General features: G+C 35.5%; 1 protein-coding gene across 2 annotated transcripts in view; it reads right to left on the reverse strand.

Moving 5' to 3' along the window:
• Positions 1–18579, reverse strand: part of ADAMTS20 (ADAM metallopeptidase with thrombospondin type 1 motif 20) — a 204936-nt gene that overhangs the window by 132884 nt on the left and 53473 nt on the right. For both annotated transcript variants that reach the window (XM_040233797.1, XM_040233796.1), the window contains 4 exons: positions 14066–14149; positions 13420–13544; positions 11993–12033; positions 844–949 (listed from right to left, as the gene is read on the reverse strand). In XM_040233797.1, the coding sequence (XP_040089731.1) occupies positions 844–949; positions 11993–12033; positions 13420–13544; positions 14066–14149 (356 nt within the window). The remainder of the gene's footprint in view (positions 1–843; positions 950–11992; positions 12034–13419; positions 13545–14065; positions 14150–18579) is intronic.

The following is an 18579-nucleotide window of genomic DNA, read 5'->3' on the forward strand; positions in this document are numbered from 1 at the left end:
GGAACTGAAGAGGAACTAGTTTAATAAAAATTATCTCTGCCTGAAATTATTCCAGTTGAATACTCTAAGGATGTCAAGGCATGACCAGGAAAAGACAATGGAGTTCAAGAGAAGCAGCTCCAGCTTTAATTCCTCATTAGCAAATAACCAAAAAATCAAAAGAGTACTGTGGGTACATTGGGAATCATTTTTCAGAGGATGAATTTCTAGGGGTTTCTGACTTTCTATGGGAGCTTCACAGGTATCATGGGAAATCATGGCCTCCACATTCTTAGAGCATAAAACCCCAGTAGAATTTTTAATAATATAGGAACAGATAGAATTCCAAATGTTTACAAAAAAAAAAAAAAAACACTATAGATCTGGGAGAAAAAGTTTTAAGAAAATATTTCAGTGATTAAGAAACTCCCACAGACCACATACTCTGTTGGGGCTCTGAGCAATAAAAGCAAGAAATGAATTGATACTACAAATATTTGGGGGAGTTCCCTAGAACCAGGGGACCCTACAGGCCCTCCCATAAGACGGTAGAGCACAGTACCTGGTCATGCATAGGATAACAAGGGACAGAGGCCAGAAGTGCTTGTCATATAATCCAATACAGTAAGTGAAAGAAAAGAGTTCCAAAGTTCTAGTTCTTTGCTTAGTCTGTTGATCTGTGTAGCCTGTCTGACCTAACATAGATCACAAAAGAGCCAGAGTTAGCATTTCAGGGGTTAAAATTATACTACTAATATTTTGTAAAGATATAAAGATGCCAATTACTCCGTTAAAGACAGAATTATAGACATTCATGCAACGCTATGTAGAAGGCACACTACCGAGGTGACAGAAGGTACTTACACATGACCAAGCTCATGGGCTATGGTAAAGGCAGCACTGAGCCCATTTTCTTCACTAATAGAGCAGCTCCGTAAAGGGTCACACAGGGTACCTAATTCTGCTAAACCTGAAAAATTTCATGTTTGCATTTCAACAAAATGGGGAATAGCAGAATCATAAAGAAAGCACTAAAGCATTTATCATTTGGCATTACTACTTAGAAATAAATGCCGAGTTGACTGTTAATACTGCACAGACGTTTTAAAAGGCAAAGAGAAAAAAAAAGAACAGAATGATTTATCTGTAGCTGAAACCATATACTTTTACTGAAGAAAATAAGCCAGAATATGGGATAAGCAAACAATTTTTTAAAAGACAGGAAAAGGAAAAGGCCACAGGAAGAATGAAATTTTAGGCCACATTAGTGTTATTAGCAGGAAAGGTAATGAATGTCTAAACTGGTAACAGTACTAATAAAGAAAATGGTCCAGAACAATATAAATTATAAATTTTATTTAATTTTTTAAAGCTTTGAAGCAGTATACACTTATTCAGTTACCATATGATAATTAAATGACTAAAAATATGTTAAATACTTAGAATAGTGCCTGGACTGGAGTTAATAGATGTTAAATAAAGCATGATAATGATATAATCATTGGAAGCACTTATTTTGTAACCATTTCAGCAGTGGAACACCTATCACACATCAAGATCTAGCCACTCATTTAAATAACAACTTGCAACTGGAACTGTTGCTGAAAGATGTGACAACATGAAATGGCTGGACACCAAAGACAATAGTTACAACTGATATAGTCTTTTAATCTAGGATAAGAAATATAAAATTAATGCTCATTACAATATTCCATATTTCATCATCAAGTTATCATTCCATTTTACCTTTTAACTGGAGCCAATTATACAGAGTGAAGTAAGCCAGAAAGAAAAACACCAATACAGTATACTAACACATATATATGGAATTTAGAAAGATGGCAATGATGACCCTGTATGCAGGACAGCAAAAAAGACACAGATGTGTATAGCGGACTTTTGGACTCAGTGGGAGAGGGAGAGGGTGAGATGATTTGGGAGAATGACATCGAAACATGTATAATATCATGTAAGAATCGAATTGCCAGTCTATGTCTGATGCAGGATACGGCACGCTTGGGGCTGGTACACGGGGATGACCCAGAGAGATGTTGTGGGGAAGGGGGTGGGAGGGGGGTTCATGTTTGGGAACACATGTACACCCGTGGTGGATTCATGTCAATGTATGGCAAAACCAATACAGAATTGTAAAGTAAAATAAAAAATAAATTTAAAAAAAAAAACATAACACATAGCTTTTACTATTGCTATCCTTCAACATTTGCTTACAAATTTATTTTCTCTCCTATGATGATTCCTTCTATTTAAAAAAAAAAAGATTTTCATTTATACAATAATCAGTTTCTTATTGTAAAATTTTTCATTTAGAAATTCCTTAATATAAAATAAACAGACATATTAGCTACTGTGTTTTAGTCTTTCCTATTACGTGTACCTAAAAAAAGAAATAGAAGTTAACTAAAGAATCTAAAAATACTGGAAAAAAGTCAGACTAATGAGTTCACTCACCAATACATTCTTAACAAAAATGAAAGATGCCCTCTTTCTGACTCTTAATGCCAAAAAGCCTTGCTTGGGCAAAGTCCCCACCAAAAGAACTTTTTCTTAGTTAGAATCAAGACCAAAGCAAGAAGGGAAAAAACAAAGAAAGATATTCTTTCTTTAACAGTCCTCTGATAAAGAATGAGAGAATTATTATTTTCTTTAAGATTTAAAAATTCATACTGTATGGGCAATTTTTAGTGAATTTCGTATTTCTCCTTTGTCAAAATAAGTTAAACTGTACACACTGCTTTTTAAGAATATGTGCTGTTCCCTTGCCTTCACTAGTATTTTCAATTTGCCTAGTGGCTCAGTTCCTGTGTACTATTCATTTACAGTGCTGAGTATTTGAAATACAATATTGACTCCATTGGGTTCCTATGGTGGCTCAGACAATAAAGAATCTGCCTGCAATGTAGGAGACATGGGTGCAATCCCTGAGTTGGGAAGATGCCCTGGAGAAGGGAATATACTCACTCCAGTATTCCTGCCTGGAGAATTCCATGGACAGAGAAGCCTGGCAAGCTATTGCCCATGGAGCAGCAAAGAGTTGGACATGACTGAGTGACTAATACTTTAACTTTTCACCTTTTTCATTGACTCCATTACCACCCAAACTTTGCTTCATGCTCAAAGATGGGCGGGATTTCCTATAGCTCAGATGGTAAAGAATCTGCCTACAATGCAAGAGACCAAGGTTCAATTCCTAGGTCAGGAAGATCCCCTGGAGGAAGAAATGGCAACTCTTTCCAGCTTAAGATGGATATATTCTAAGTTGAACATCTTAGTCACGTGATGTATCTGTAAAAATTAGCATTGCACACGATTAAAGATCAAGCTCAAGCATGTTCATTAGATAAATAAGACTAACAAAAATCAAAGTGAATGTATAGCCTTATAGTACCAAGCAGTTGGCTGATAGTTTATACCTAGATTCACTCATTCTGATTCAGGGCTCTCTAAAACTGGGCAGAGATATTAACAGAATAAACTAGCACAGCCCAAATTTGACACAGATTCCCTGTGTTTGAAAGTGCAAGAAGCTGCACAAAGTCACCAATCTATCATCTTGAAGAATAACAATTTTTAACTTACTTTGTAAAATATGCCCAGAGACTAAGACAACAATACTTGCAAAAGGAGATATAAGCAGGAAACTTAGTCATTATTGCCAGTATCTGGTATTTATTAAGAACTATTCTTAGTTTGTTATTTTTTCCACATATTTTAGAAGGGAAACTAAAATACTAAAACTTGGGTTAATACAAGTTGTATAGCCTTGGGCAAATTATTTATCCTCATGTATAAAATTGGAATAATAGGTCTTAATAGATTTGTTGTAAAGATTAAATGAGTATAATCATGTTAAACCTTAGTGTAGTGTTTGATACATAGGCACTCAAATATATCAGCTATCATTATAATCACTGCTCCTCTTGATTTAAAGGATAACAGGATTACTTTGATTTGCATGGTCTATGTTTCTAGACATCGGTATGATTTATGTGCACAGGAGTAGCTGAAAACTGCAAAAAATGAATGGGGAGTGAATAACCCAAAATTTAGCATTAAATCATTTTTAAAAATAGAAAAATATAGCAAATATATTCATACTTAACTTTTAGTATAAATATGTGAAAACAAGGCAAAGATAATCTAAGAAATACATAACATATGTATCTGAGTACCAAGTCACTTCAGTTGTGTTCAACTCTTTGCGACTATATGGACTATAGCCTGCCAGACTCCTCTGTCCATGGGGTTCTCCAGGCAAGAACACTGGAGTGGATTGCAGTACCCTCCTCCAGGAGATCTTCCTGACTCAGGGATCAACGTACGTCTCTTAATCTCCTGCATAGCAGGCAGGCTCTTTACCACAAGCACCACCTGGGAAGCCTAGATATATAGAATAATACATCTAGATATATAAATATATCTAATTATATAGAATATATCTACAAAGTTAGAGAGTAGCTTGCAAGGAGAAGAGATGAGATCTGTTGTCAAAATTAGAGTGGCAGTTGCCTACTTTCACATTTGTGGAAGATTAACTTCTAGACAGTCCTTTTACCACAAAGAAACACATCCAGTAATAAAAACTAATTTTTAAATGAATACTGAGCTCATGATGTATGAGAACTATCAAAACCCCACACCTCCAAAACCTCAGATATGTTCTCTCCCTGCTCATCTCATACCTAATAATGCATGCATACATACATATAAACAATTGTATCATGTGAGTGAAAGTCGCTCAGTCGGGTCCAACTCTTTGCGACCCCATGAACTATACAGTCCATGGAATTCTCTAGGCCAGAATACTGGAGTGGGTAGCCTTTCCCTTCTCCAGGGGATTTTCCCAGCCCAGGGATCAAACCCAGGTCTCCCGCATTGCAGGAGGATTCTTTACCAGTTGAACCACAAGGGAAGCCCCATATGATTTATATCATGTGCTAAATCCTAAACAGCAAGCAAGGAATAGGAAGAATAGGAGTTACTCTGAGAGCAAATACTGATAAAAGCAATATGATGCAGAGACTAAGAGCTTGCTAGAGGAAGCTTCAAAGTAGAGGATCTGATTCTGAAGTCTCTGCCTTAAGTATAAGGGACCTTGGTTATTAACACCTTTCAGATTACAGCAAAACAACTGAAAATCTCTCTAGAGGAAAGAACACTTTTTAAGCAGTCCATCACTAGCCTTATGGATAATTTTTATATAAATATGAACTTACACTTAGAGATCATGAAACATACAAACAAGTAAACACAGCAGAAAATTAGCAGACAACACGTATTTGGTAATCAAATGTTTAGAATATGGGAACTGTCAAAGATGGCATATGAAATTACTCCAAATAAAATGTTTCAGTAAATATGAAAGGCAATGATAAATATGAGAAAATATAAAAAGAGTATAAACAAAATAAATAGGCAGATTTTGAATAACAACTAAGTAGAATGTTTGAAATTGCAAAACATGTTGAAATGGAAAATTCAGGGAAGAATGAAATACCAAATTAGATGCAGCCAAAGAAAAAAAAAACAATAAAATGCACATTAGAGCTGCTGGAATAAAGCAGGAAGATAAAAAGAAATAAAAGGATGGAAAACAATTATAATAAATGTAAATGGACTAACTATGGTAGTAACAAAGATTATTATAAATATCGTTTTAAAAATCCAATTATATGATGGATTATTCTAAAGATGTGAGACTCTGAAAAATTGAAACAAAAGATATATCCAGCAAATATTAAATAGAAAAAGTCAGGCTAGTTACAGTATTGCTAGACATAATATTATAAAAATAAAATTATAATGACTATATTTTCTTTAAAAAGCATTATTAGACATTAAATAGTCACTATACAACTGCAAACAATTCAAATCAAACCTATATGCACCTAATAAGTTAGCCCAAAAATAGATGAAACAAAGTATCTGAACACTGTAATTGAAGAAATTTTAATGTCAAATTAAAAATAAAGAGTAACAAAGACATATTCATGTTTCAGGTTAGTGTCCTAGTAAGCAAAAAAAGTAGTAAATATGTAGTTGATTTGAACAGCATAAATTGATTTAACAGACATAGTTAAGAATATACATTCTGTTTGAACATACACAAACATTTTTTAATTGGTCACATAATAGACCATACAATTGAAGTCTAGCATGGAGGATTTTGAGCATGACCTTGCTAGCATGTGAAATGAGAGCAGTTGTGCAGCAGTTTGAACATTCTTTGACATTGCCCTTCTTTGGGACTAGAATGACAACTGATCTTTTCCAGTCATGTGGCCACTGCTGAGTTTTCCAATTTGCTGGCATATTTAGTGCAGCACTTTCACAGCATCATCTTTTAGGATCTGAAATAGCTCAGCTGGAATTCCATCACCTCCACTAACTTTGTTGCTAGTGATGCTTCTTCCTAAGGTCCACTTGACTTTGTACTCCAGGATGTCTGGCTCCAAGTGAGTGATCCCACCATTGTAGTTATCTGGATCATTAAGATCTTTTTTGTATAGTTCTTATGTGTATTCTTGCCACCTCTTCTTAATATCTTCTGCTTCTGTTAGGTTCATACCATTTCTGTTCTTTATTGTGTCTGACTTTGCATTAAATATTCCCTTGGTATCTCTAATTTTCTTGAAGAGAACTCTAGTCTTTCCCATTCTAATGCTTTCCTCTATTTTTTTTTTTTTGCATTGTTCACTTAGGAAGGCTTTCTTATCCCTCTTTGCTATTCTCTGGAACTCTGCATTCAGATGGGTATATTTTTCCTTTTCTCCTTTGCCTCTCTTCTCTTCTTTTCTCGGATATTTGTAAGGCCTTCTTAGATAACCATTTGCCTTTTTTGCATTTCTTTTTCTTGCTGATGGTCTTGATCACTGCCTTCTGTACAATGTTACAAACCTCTGTCCATAGTTCTTCAGGCACTCTGCCTATCATATCTAGTCCCTTGAATCTTATTTGTCACTTCCACTGTATAATCGAAAGGTATTTGATTTAGGTCACACCTGAATGGCTTAGTGGTTTTCCCTACTTTCAACTTAAGCCTGAATTTTGCAATAAGGAGTCCATGATCTGAGCCACAGTCAGCTTCTGGTCCTGTTTTTGCTGACTATATAGAGCTTCTCCATCTTATGTACACATAGAGAGCGCTTATATAGAAAACTGGATTTAGAAAAGGCAGAGGAACCAAAGATCAAATTGGCAACATCTGCTGGATCACAGAAAAAGCAAGAGAATTCCAGAAAAACATCCACTTCTGTTTTACTGAATACTAAAGCCTTTGACTGTGTGGATCACAACTAACTGTAGAAAATTCTTAAAGAGATGGAAATGAGATCACCTTACCTGTCTTTTGAGAAACCTGTATGCAGATAAAGTAGAAACAGCTAGAACTGGATATGGAATAACAGACTGATTCAAAATTGAGAAAAGAGTACATCAAGGCTGTATATTGTCACCCTGCTTATTTAACTTATATACATAGTACATTATGTGAAATGCTAGGCTGGAAGAAGCACAAGCTGAAATTGAGATTGCTGAGAGAAATATCAATAACCTCAGATATGCAGATGATACCACTCTTATGGCAAGAAAGCAAAGAAATAAAAAGCTTCTTGATGAAAGTGAAAGTGGAGAGAGAAAAAGTTGGCTTAAAACTCAACATTCAAAAAACTAAGAACATGGCATCTGGCCCTACCACTTCATGGCAAATAGATGGGGAAACAATGGAAACAGTGACAGACTTTATTCTCTTGGGCTCCAAAATCACTGCAGATGGTGACTGCAGCCTTGAAATTAAAAGATACTTGCTCCTTGAAAGAAAAGCTATGATAAACCTATACAGCATTTCAAAAAGCAGAGACATTACTTTACTGACAAAGGTCCATCTAAACAAAGCTATGGTTTTTCAGTAGTCATATATGGATGTGAGAGTTGTACCATAAAAGAAAGCTGAGCCCTGAAGAACTGATGTGTTGAACTGAGGTTTTGGAGAAGTCTCTTCAGAGTCCCTTGGACTGCAAGGAGATCCAACCACTCCATTCTAAAGGAGATCAGTCCTGGGTGTTCATTGGAAGCACTGATCCTGCAGCTGAAGTTCCAATACTTTGGCCACCTGATGCAAAAAGCCAACTTATTGGAAAAGACCCTGATGCTCGGAAACACAGAGGCAGGAGGAAAAGGGGACGACAGAGGATGAGATGGTTGTATGACATTACCAACTCAATGAACATGAGTTTGCGCAAGCTCTGGGAGATGGTGAAGGACAGGGAAGCCTATTGTGCTGCAATCCATGGGGTCGCACAGAGTCAGACATGACTGAGTGACTGAACAATAGACCATACAGGGATATCAAAAGACTTCAAAGAATGGGTATCACGTAGATCATGTTCTGCAACTACAATGAAATTGAATGAAAACCAGTAAATCTTGATACATTCATATAATTTTAAATGCATTTCTAAATTAATAAGTCTAGTTAATAAGCGAAGAAATCAAGATGGATTTACACATACTTAGAATTTTTAAATTTTAAATGTCATTGAAAACATCTATAAAAACATGTAGGATATAGCAAAATGATACCTTGAAGTAACGGGATAGTCTTAACAAAATTAGAAAAGAAAAACTTGGGGGGTTTGTGAGCTAAGCAAACATAAGTAAATTGGGGGAAAATGAGAGAGAGAAAGCAGAAATTAAAGAAATAAAAATGAGATCAAAAGAAAGAGTTGATCCTCTAAAAAAAGAAAAATGTAATAGACAATATTTCAGTGAAATTGAGCCATTTAAAGAAGTTCAAATAAATAATATCAGAAATAAAATGAGGCTTGTAGACAGGTATAGACAAGAGAGTTTAAAAGAAAATGCTATGAGAATAATTTAAGTTATAAATTTTACTACTAAAAGAAATGGTATAATATCTAGAAAAACAGTTTTTAAAGCACATTCAAAAAGATGTTTTTTTAAGTCTGATTATCCTTGGAGAAATTAAATGGTAAAATATATTTCCACACAGGAAAGATAAAACCCAGATGGTTTTCTAGGTGGGATCTACCATGCTTTCAAGGTATAGATCACTCCAGCGCTATATAAAATCTTCCAGAGAATGGGAAAAAATATATACTGCCAACAAATTTGGCGTGGTGAATAAAACTTTGCTATCTGTGTCGCTCGCTCTTCCTACTCATGACACCAACTGTCTCGCTGTTCACACTGTCTGCACTTTTCACTGAGCCCAGGCTAGACAAGGCTTGAGCTGAGAGGCTGGAAGGAGCCGTAGGAACTACAGACACATTTATTCTCGCCGGGCTGGCACGGCAGCCATAACACAGCCACTCTCCTGACTCAGGAGCAGTCGTAGCAGCCCCCACAACATAACCACAATGCAGCAGTAATATAGCCATGGCATAACCTCATATAACATAACCACGATGCCACTCCAATGTAGCCCCAATGCCATAGCAGCTAGGGCTTTTGTGGTGATGCTCTGACAGGCGTGAGGCACAAAGCAGCTTGTGACCAAGCAAGTATCTCGTGATGCCCATGCGCAGCGCTGTAAGTGATCTCAGCTGTTACACAGTTATCATTTACAAAACGTGCGGTGAGAGAGCCTGACCCGGCCATCTTGGCTAATTCGCTCTCTCCTCACAGTATCAAAATCAGAGAAATACAATCAAAGGAAGGTCATTTCACTCCTGAAAATATATGCATGGAATGAAATCTAGTGGTGTGTTTAGAAAGAAAAAAAAAAAAAAAGGAAAAAACCTTAATCAAGATTGGTTTAGTGTTAGAAAACTCATAAAAGGAATTCATAAGATTAAAATAATCATATGGTCACTTTTAGATCTGCAAAAATTTTTAATAAAAGTATACATTTTCTAAGTTTCAGAAATTATGTTAAGTTTATCAGCCAAGAAGAACCTGTGGCAAATATTCCTAATGGTGAAACTTTACAAATATTCCCTTTAAAATCCAGGGGAAAAAGGCTATCGTCATCATTTCTATTCAACATTCAACAAGGTTTTTATCTTACTTTAAGACAAAAAAAAAGAAAAAGATTTAAAAAAAGGAAAGAATATTATGAGGATTGAAGAAGGGAAAAGAAAAACAGCCATAATTCACAATGATATAAATGCCCACAGGTAAATTATGAGATTAGTGAATCAGGTGTCTATATTTAAAATCAATAATCCAAATAATTTATTATATTTCTATCAATCAACACCATACACCAATATACTAATAAAAGAGGTAAATGAAAGTTGGGCACAATAAACTCTGAAAGAAAATAATACATATTACTAAAAAATATTTTAAAAGACATTCATAAATAGATAATTATTTCATAATGACTTAACATACTGGTCTAAAATTTTATAGGAGATCATAGGTTCAGGAATAGCCACAAACTCTTGAAGAAAATTAGATGGAGTATATACTCTGTGAATTATGATGATTTATTATAGAGCTATATAATTTGAATATATGGAATTGGTAGATGAAATAAATAAAAAGTATTGATTAATGAAACAGCAGGATGTTTGCACATGCCAGTGCAAACAGAAATTTTATATGTGGCATTGCAGATTCTAAGGAAAGGCATTGCAGATTCTAGGAAACTAATCAAAACATGATCTCAGGAAACTGGATATCCACACAGAAAAGACTCTTACAAAACTGATCCTTATTTGATACCATATCAAAAAAATTCAAATAGTATAGAGATCTAAATGTGAAAGGACAAAATTTTAAATCCTTATAAGAAAACAGACTAATACATTCAGATTTTGCACTACAGAATACTTAGAAGGCTATAATTTCATTAAGACAAAATTCCTAACTCTAAAATTATAATTTCAGCTACAGTATACATTTTCATACAAACACAATAATCACTAAGGAACTAATCATTAAGAGATATTTACAATACATATAATCCCAAAAGGGTTTGGTATCAGGAAGTTATAAAGAACACTAAAAGGCATAAGAAAATGAAAAGTACTACAGCAGAGAAACAGGCGACTTTTTTTCATTTATTTCATTCCTCTCAGAAAAGATATATAAATGGCTAGTAAATATATAAAAAGATGTCCAGACTCATTAGTGACCAGGGAACTGAAAATTACTACTATAATGAAATATATCAAATTTAGATGGGCAAAAATGAGAAATTTGAAGATTCTTATATTGATAAGAATATAATCAAAAGGAATGATTATACACTATTGATAAAAAATGAAAACTGGTACCACTTTGGAAAATAATTTGGTATATCTTATAAAGTTGAACATGAGCACATTTAATGACATGAAATTCTAATCTTAGGAATATACCTTAAGGTCTTATAATAAAGTTCCTAATAGAAAAAAGCTGAAATCAGCCCAAATATTCACTGACAGAATAAAGATATGTGAACCATGGTTAAAACATTGTGTAATAGTGAAAATGCATGAACTAAAGCTCAAAAATAAGCATAATCAAGCAATTTCTTTTAAGAATACATACATGTGCTATAAAAGTATTTTTCAAAACAATGGAAGGAACTGGCACATACATTTATGCAACTGATTATCTCTTGGGGAAATGCAAGGGACAGAATAAGGACTTAGCACAGGCCATAGAACAGTACTGCTAAATTTCTAATTCTTAAATCTAATTCATAAATCTGATAGTGGATTCATGGCTATTCACTTTATTTTTCTTGCTTTACATTTGCATATAAGTTATTATGTACTATTTTGTATGGATAAATGATACATAATAAAATACTTATTTAAATATGTCAAGCTTTGCACAGCACTTGATATTTAGTAATTGTTAGTAGTTCCTATTATTCTTTAAAACTTATAGAAGCAAAAATCAAATAATAGTGACACTATAATCATTAATCAAGTCAACTAAACAAAATGATTAATATGTAAATTAAGAGAAAGATAATCTAAACATCATCCTAAATAATTCAGTAAACAATTATATAAGCTATATTTACAAATTAACTTACCCAATGTGTCACATTTCTCTCTAGCTCCACAAATATCTTCCCTTAAAACAAAAGATTTTGAAGCATTTTTAGAAAATATTTTTGCAACAAGCCAAAGCAAAGACAAAGAAGCTTTAATTTTGACATGTCTATTGCCCTAAATTGACTTCTAAGATCTAGTTCTCTCAAGCTCTCAATAAGTTTAAACCTAGAGTAATGCACCATTTTTGCATACCAATAAGCAAATAGGTACAGTATAAAAGTGACTGCTATAAACAGCTGGAGCTTAATTTCACTGAAAAGCTTTCTTAATGTATTTTTCACCTCTCTGCCTTGACCTTTGCAGTAGTATATGTAATACTCTTTTCTTGATGTTTCATCATTATGAACTAAAGCTATTATTCTCTGCTGCAAAATAATGATGTTCTCAAATGTTACCAAGTTGCTTAAACTTTTTGCTTCTACATTACTCGGTCTCTAACCATTCAATATGACAATTCTCTAGTCTCTTTCCCCGTGGCCTCCTCTTAGAGCCCTTTTCTTCCCTCCCATTTTAATCTGTTATCTCTAGCCATAACCTAGGGCATTAGAATACAGTGTATAAATGTGAGCAATTCTGCTTTAGTTTGGAAAAGAGATAAAGCACATGGACTATGTCAGTTGTTTCACACTGACTGAAGATTTTCATTTCAGGGTTCTAGAAAGTCAAAATTTCTCTGAATTTGACCTTCAAACAAAAGATTTTTTTCCCTTTTGGCCAACCAACCAAGCAAAACAAACTACAAACCTGGGATTCTTATACCATGACAGTGGCTGAAACAACAGTGTGAATTAATAATGTACTTATAAAATAATCATTTCATTTTATAATAATAGCTGTTTTTCATTTAAATAAATAGGGTTGAGAAAAAAGCTTAGCAAAAGCAGCCCAGTAATTAAGATACGAACTGAGCAACAAAACACAGAGCAGATAGGGCTTTTTTATTTTTTTATTTTTTTTTGGAATCTCGGAGGGCAACATAACCGGGAAGATAGGGCTTTTTTAAAGTATAAGGAGCCGAAAATAAATTCGGAGGCTTTCTTTTCCAAGCGATTGGAAGGTCAAATAGGGAAGAAACAAAATGCATTCTCAGTACCATAACTATGTTAATTTTCAAATAATTTTCCTAATTCTGTTATTCTGTCACTAACATACTAAGGAAATCATTTTGTTTAGGTCAAGCCATTACTTAGCAACCTAATGCTGCTAATTTCCTAAGGAATCAGGCCAGTGTTCTGGTCTAAAGAAACAGAATGCTTTCATTCAAGGGTATCTTTCTTAATACAAGTTCTCATAGAACACTACTATGTACTACCGATAAAGAATTAAGGTAACAAGAAGTATTCGTCATCATGCAGGAGAGAAAGGGTAAACAATTTCATTGGAAGGGTTATTTCTAGAACTGTACCTTGTGATAAGAACAGCAGTATCATGGTGGGATGGGTGGGCATCATCAAGAACATTCTGAGTTTGTTGCCATAAACAGAAATTGCGTAACGTGGTAGCTGCATTGAAACTGATGACTGGTCCTTCCTACACACACAAAAAAGCAGCAATTCAACAATTACATCAAAACATTCATGCCCTCTCCCTTCCAAACTTGTCAGTGTTTATGCAGTTCATTAAATAGCATTTTTATAGGCAAATGAAGAAGTCACTTCATTGCTCCCTCATACCTCAAACATATTTTAGCAATCCTTAAAACGTTGTGATCAAAACAGAACTGAATTAGATGCTTCTCAATGTAAGCATCCAATATTTCGGATCAAAAAAACTAACTTCTAAAAATGATCATATTTTAAATCTAACAGTAGAATTATAAAAAGTGAATATCTGATTGTTTTCAACCTTAACTTTTTAAATTGTTTATTACTTGCTGTGACTTCCTCTGTTGTCATTTCATTTCCATCATGATGGAAAAAGTCAACCTCATTCTTTTCCGAATCAAGATTTTTAACATGTTTTTCAATTATCCCATTTCATGATCTACATACATATATTCCTCCTAAGAGCCTATTACAACTAGGAATATTAGTTTTAGAACTGTTTCTTACCTGCTCATCATGAATTATAACTAATTTTACAATTACTATGTTTATAAGATTTCCAATACTTGAGTCCTTGTAGATTGCTGCAACCTGCAAGGAAAAAGTATAAGATTTGATGCCTAAAATCAATATTTTTTTCTCAAAAGGAAATTAAAACCAATCTGACAGCATCATTTCTCCAATTCATTTGCACACTGGTATCTCCTAGGGAGCTTTTCATAAACCTTAAAGCTCAGGCCACATCCCCCCTCATCAATGAAATCAGAAGCTCTAGGGTTGAGACACAGGCATCAGTATCTTTTAAAACTCCCTGGCATTTTTCTGATTCCAATGTGAAGCCATTTTTCTGATTCCATTGATCAGCAGCATCCATATCACCTAGAGCTGATTAGAAATACAAACTCTCAGGCCCCACCTGGACAAGTGAGTCAGAATCTTTAGTTTAATAAGATCTTCAAGGCATCTGAATATGGATTGGGGCTTGGAAATACTGTTCTAGGTGATTCAGCAAAAAATTCACTCTATTCTGGGTCACAATCCACAATTTATGTGACCAAAATACTCCATAAAAATAAACACATAAATTTTACCTATTCTTTGGTAGTTTTACCTAATCTTTCTTGCCATGACTGGGTATTTTCAATTCTGAATATGCTTATGGTTTTTAATTGCTTAACACCATTAGAATCCATGGAGACAAATTCATCAAGAATCACAAAGAGTCATCAGTTCAGTTCAGTCACTCAGTCATGTCCAACTCTTTGTGACCCCGTGGACTGCAGCACGCCAGGCTTCCCTGTATATCATCAACTCCTGGAGCTTCCTCAAACTCATGTCCATCGAGTCAGCAAAGAGCCACAGAAGTCATAGGTCACAATCTGGTCTTCCACTCTTCAAAACTGGAGAATGCAATTCTACAAGGGACTCTGCATGGGCTCAGTTTGTGACTCACAGTGAAAGTGTTGTACAATTCACCAATTAATATCCTCCTCTTACAGCCACCAGGGAGGTTGCCAGATAGCAAAAGTGTATTCCATGATCAACACCTCTGCCTAGGATTTCTGTAGAGATACACCTTTCTGGAGCTGGGCTACCCATGCCATGAAAATGGCTTCTGAATGTGGATCACCATCTCCTGGACCACTGCCCAAACCAAGACAGCAATTCCTTCAGGAGGTGCTACTTCTTTCATTTATTTAATTAATACTCAGCAAAGATTCCTTCCTTTATTGGCCACAGACCCAGAGACAGGGAAGAGAAGATGGTCCCTGACCTTGTGGAGGTTACAGTTTCCTAGAAGTACCAGTAGTGGAGCTCTTATCCTATCAGCCAAAGTTGCTTCAACATAATGAATAAAATGAGAACCATCAGAAACAAACCCAAAAGCATCTCTGGAAATGCTGACCCTGTAGGTCAGCATGAACTTAAATAAAGTTTCTAGCATTTTTCCTATTGTTTTAGCTGTACAACCACAAGCACAGATTGACCATCTTTACCTGCAGTGATACCTTTTGTTCTAGCATTTTTTGGCAAGACAGATGGTCACCCCAGTGGAGTTAAGAGTTCAGTTAAACAGAGACAGGCAGATGACTGGCAATTTCACACTGGTCGGCTAGTATTGCAGTATTGCTCACTTTAAAATGGCAGCTGTGGAAAAATCTATGGCTGAACTAATATAGAGAGAGTTACATGGAAAATGAGCATCTATTGTAAAAAAACCAAAGTATACCCATATGTGTGCCTTCTGAGTTATCCTCTGACCATGTGAGGTTAAAAGTAGATGCTTCCCTAAGTCAAACTAGAAGGTAAACAAAGCACCTCAAAGGCAAGCACAAAGGCTCTTTTAATGAAAGCCAATTGCGAAGACTTGCCACTGGCCAGCATGCATTCCTGGTCCTCCAGAGATAAAAGCTCAGGCACTGTGAAGTATCTAAATGGCTAATTTCTCTACGCATTGCCTGAAATGTGCTGCCTACAAATGACAATCTGGATACATAATATAAACTATAAAATAACCACAAAAATGTTTTCAGTTTCAGAAGAAAACAGATGTGGCACCTTGATTGACAAATGACCAAGCAACCAGCTAGAATTTAGAAACACGTTCCCAGTGTTCTGATACTATGTTTTTAAAAATATATTACTTCAGCAAAATTTCTTTTAAAATTTAACTTTAGGAAAAAAAAATAATTCAAGTAATTATGCAAGATGGGCAATGTTATGAAGTAGGGTCCTTTTAATTCCAGTTTTAACTGCCACTTGTTGATAACACCTAATTACCAGGCTACTATAAAGATTAAGTGCAATGGTATACAGAAAGCATTTAGATCACTAGAAAAATAGCGCTGATGAACCTATTTTCAGGGCAGGAATAGAGACACGGGCATAGAGAAGGGACTTGTGGACATGGGCCGGGGCAATGGAGAGGAGAGGGTGAGACAAATTAAGAGAGCAGCACTGACATGCATACACTTGGTGTAAAACAGATAGCGAGTGGCCAGTTGTTGTCTGGCACAGGAGCTCAGCTCAACGCTCTGTGATGACCTAGAGGGGTAGGAGGGAGTCTCAAGAGGGAGGGGATATACATACACACATATAGCCCATTCACTTCATTGTACAGCAGAAACCAACAAAACCTCATAAAGCAATTATACTCAAATTAAAAACAAACAAACAAATGCAACAACAATAAAAAATAAAGAACACTAGTTATTGTAAAGAAAAGCATTTAGATCAGGGTCTGGGTCACAGTGATCAATGACAGCTACTATTACTACATTCAGAAGAAAAGGCATATGTTATATATAATGTTTATTCTAGTTCATGTGTTTCAAATTAGTTATCATAGAATGGCAAATTGAAAGCAAAGGATCCAAAAGCTTCACAGTTTTATCTCTTTCAATATTTATTAAACATCTACTGGCTTACCTAATACCATTAAAAATTCAGTCTTCCAGGGGTAAAAGACACAGATGGTTCAGTTTAAATAAGTATTCATATATGCCCAAAAAAAAATCCTCAGGATGGTATTTTCTAAGTGTATACAGAAACACTAAAATGTCATGTTTCTATCCATACTTCCATGTGTAAAATAGATAAGCTAGTGGGACGACAGCATAGAGAGTTCAGTTCAGTGGCAACCTAGAAGAGTGGGACGGTGGGGGTTGAGAGGGAGGCCCTAGAGGGAGGGGTGTATGTATACAGATAGCTGGTCCACACTGTTGCACAACAGAAACTAACACAACAGTGCAAAGCAAATGCACTCCAATAAAAATTAATTAATTAAAATTAAATGGCATGTCTCTTCAAAGTCATTTTGCTTATTTAATTGTAGACACTTACTTCTTACTGTTTTATGTATTGACCCTTATAATCTATGTGCTCACACCCTATACATATATATTTTTTACAGTATTTGGATATTTAGAGGTGCTTTTATTGAATAACTGTTCAGTTAAGCTGAATGGTGAATCAGGCAGGTAAGTGATCAGAAGGCCTACTTGTTATTTCAGAAGCTTTTCTAATTATCATGACAACATGCTTCTCTTATCCCTAAAACTGCCACCCCATAATAGGCCACCACAATGATAGGGTATCATGTTTGCAACTTCCTCATAAATACATAGCTAGAAATAATATTTATGGAATATTTACTGTGTGTCAGATGTGATCTAAGTTTTAAATGTATTAATTCATTTAATAATTCTCACAACAAATTTTATGAGCTGGAAACTATTGTGTCCATTTTACATATAAGAAAATTAAGGTACGGAGAAATTCATAACACACTCAAGGTTAGGTGGCTGGGAGCAACAGAGTAATTTCCACCAGAGGTAGTCTAGCTTCAGCTCTGACTACTTTGTCTGATCTTATGAAATTTCAGCACTCTACCCTAAGTAGCTCTTGGCACAAACGTTATTTTAGACCCTGACGTGATTCATGCCCCACCCCTGACACTGTCCTGCTAGTTACTTGACCATGGCCTCAGAAGTCCTAAGCAGACAGGAGACCTAGATTTCAGCTCTGGCTCTTACTAGTTACAAGCCAGTTGTCCAGCTCTGGAAATAGATTTATCTACTTTTTGTCTCAATACTCCCCACCACACTGAGTACCAAGCACCCTTGGTCACAATGCCCTGGAGCACTGCATTAGCATTCACCAGAAGCTGCTGGGGAAAGGGTGTGAGAACATTTGTTTTAAAGAAAAAAATTATTCCACAGTTGGAGAAAAGTTGAGTAAAAAGATATCTTCATGGATATCTTGGAGTGGATAACTCTTAGAGTGGATAACTCCATGTGTTAAGGGACCAGACCTGAGCCATGACAGGCTCAACAAGCTATACTAGGCCTAAGATTCAGATTCTTGTAAAACCTGAGTCATGATTCCGGGAAACCACACCCTGGGAAAGTCCCCGATGGCGCCAAACCTGAGCCAATCCGGATAGGGATGCGGGATTTGAAAATGGCGTGCGCGTAGGGCTCCGCCAATCATCACCCGCCAGCTGTACTAAGAACCGCCTG

The sequence above is a fragment of the Oryx dammah genome, unplaced genomic scaffold (genome assembly GCF_014754425.2).
Source record: "Oryx dammah isolate SB20612 unplaced genomic scaffold, SCBI_Odam_1.1 HiC_scaffold_29, whole genome shotgun sequence".
Classification (NCBI taxonomy): Eukaryota; Metazoa; Chordata; class Mammalia; order Artiodactyla; family Bovidae; genus Oryx; species Oryx dammah.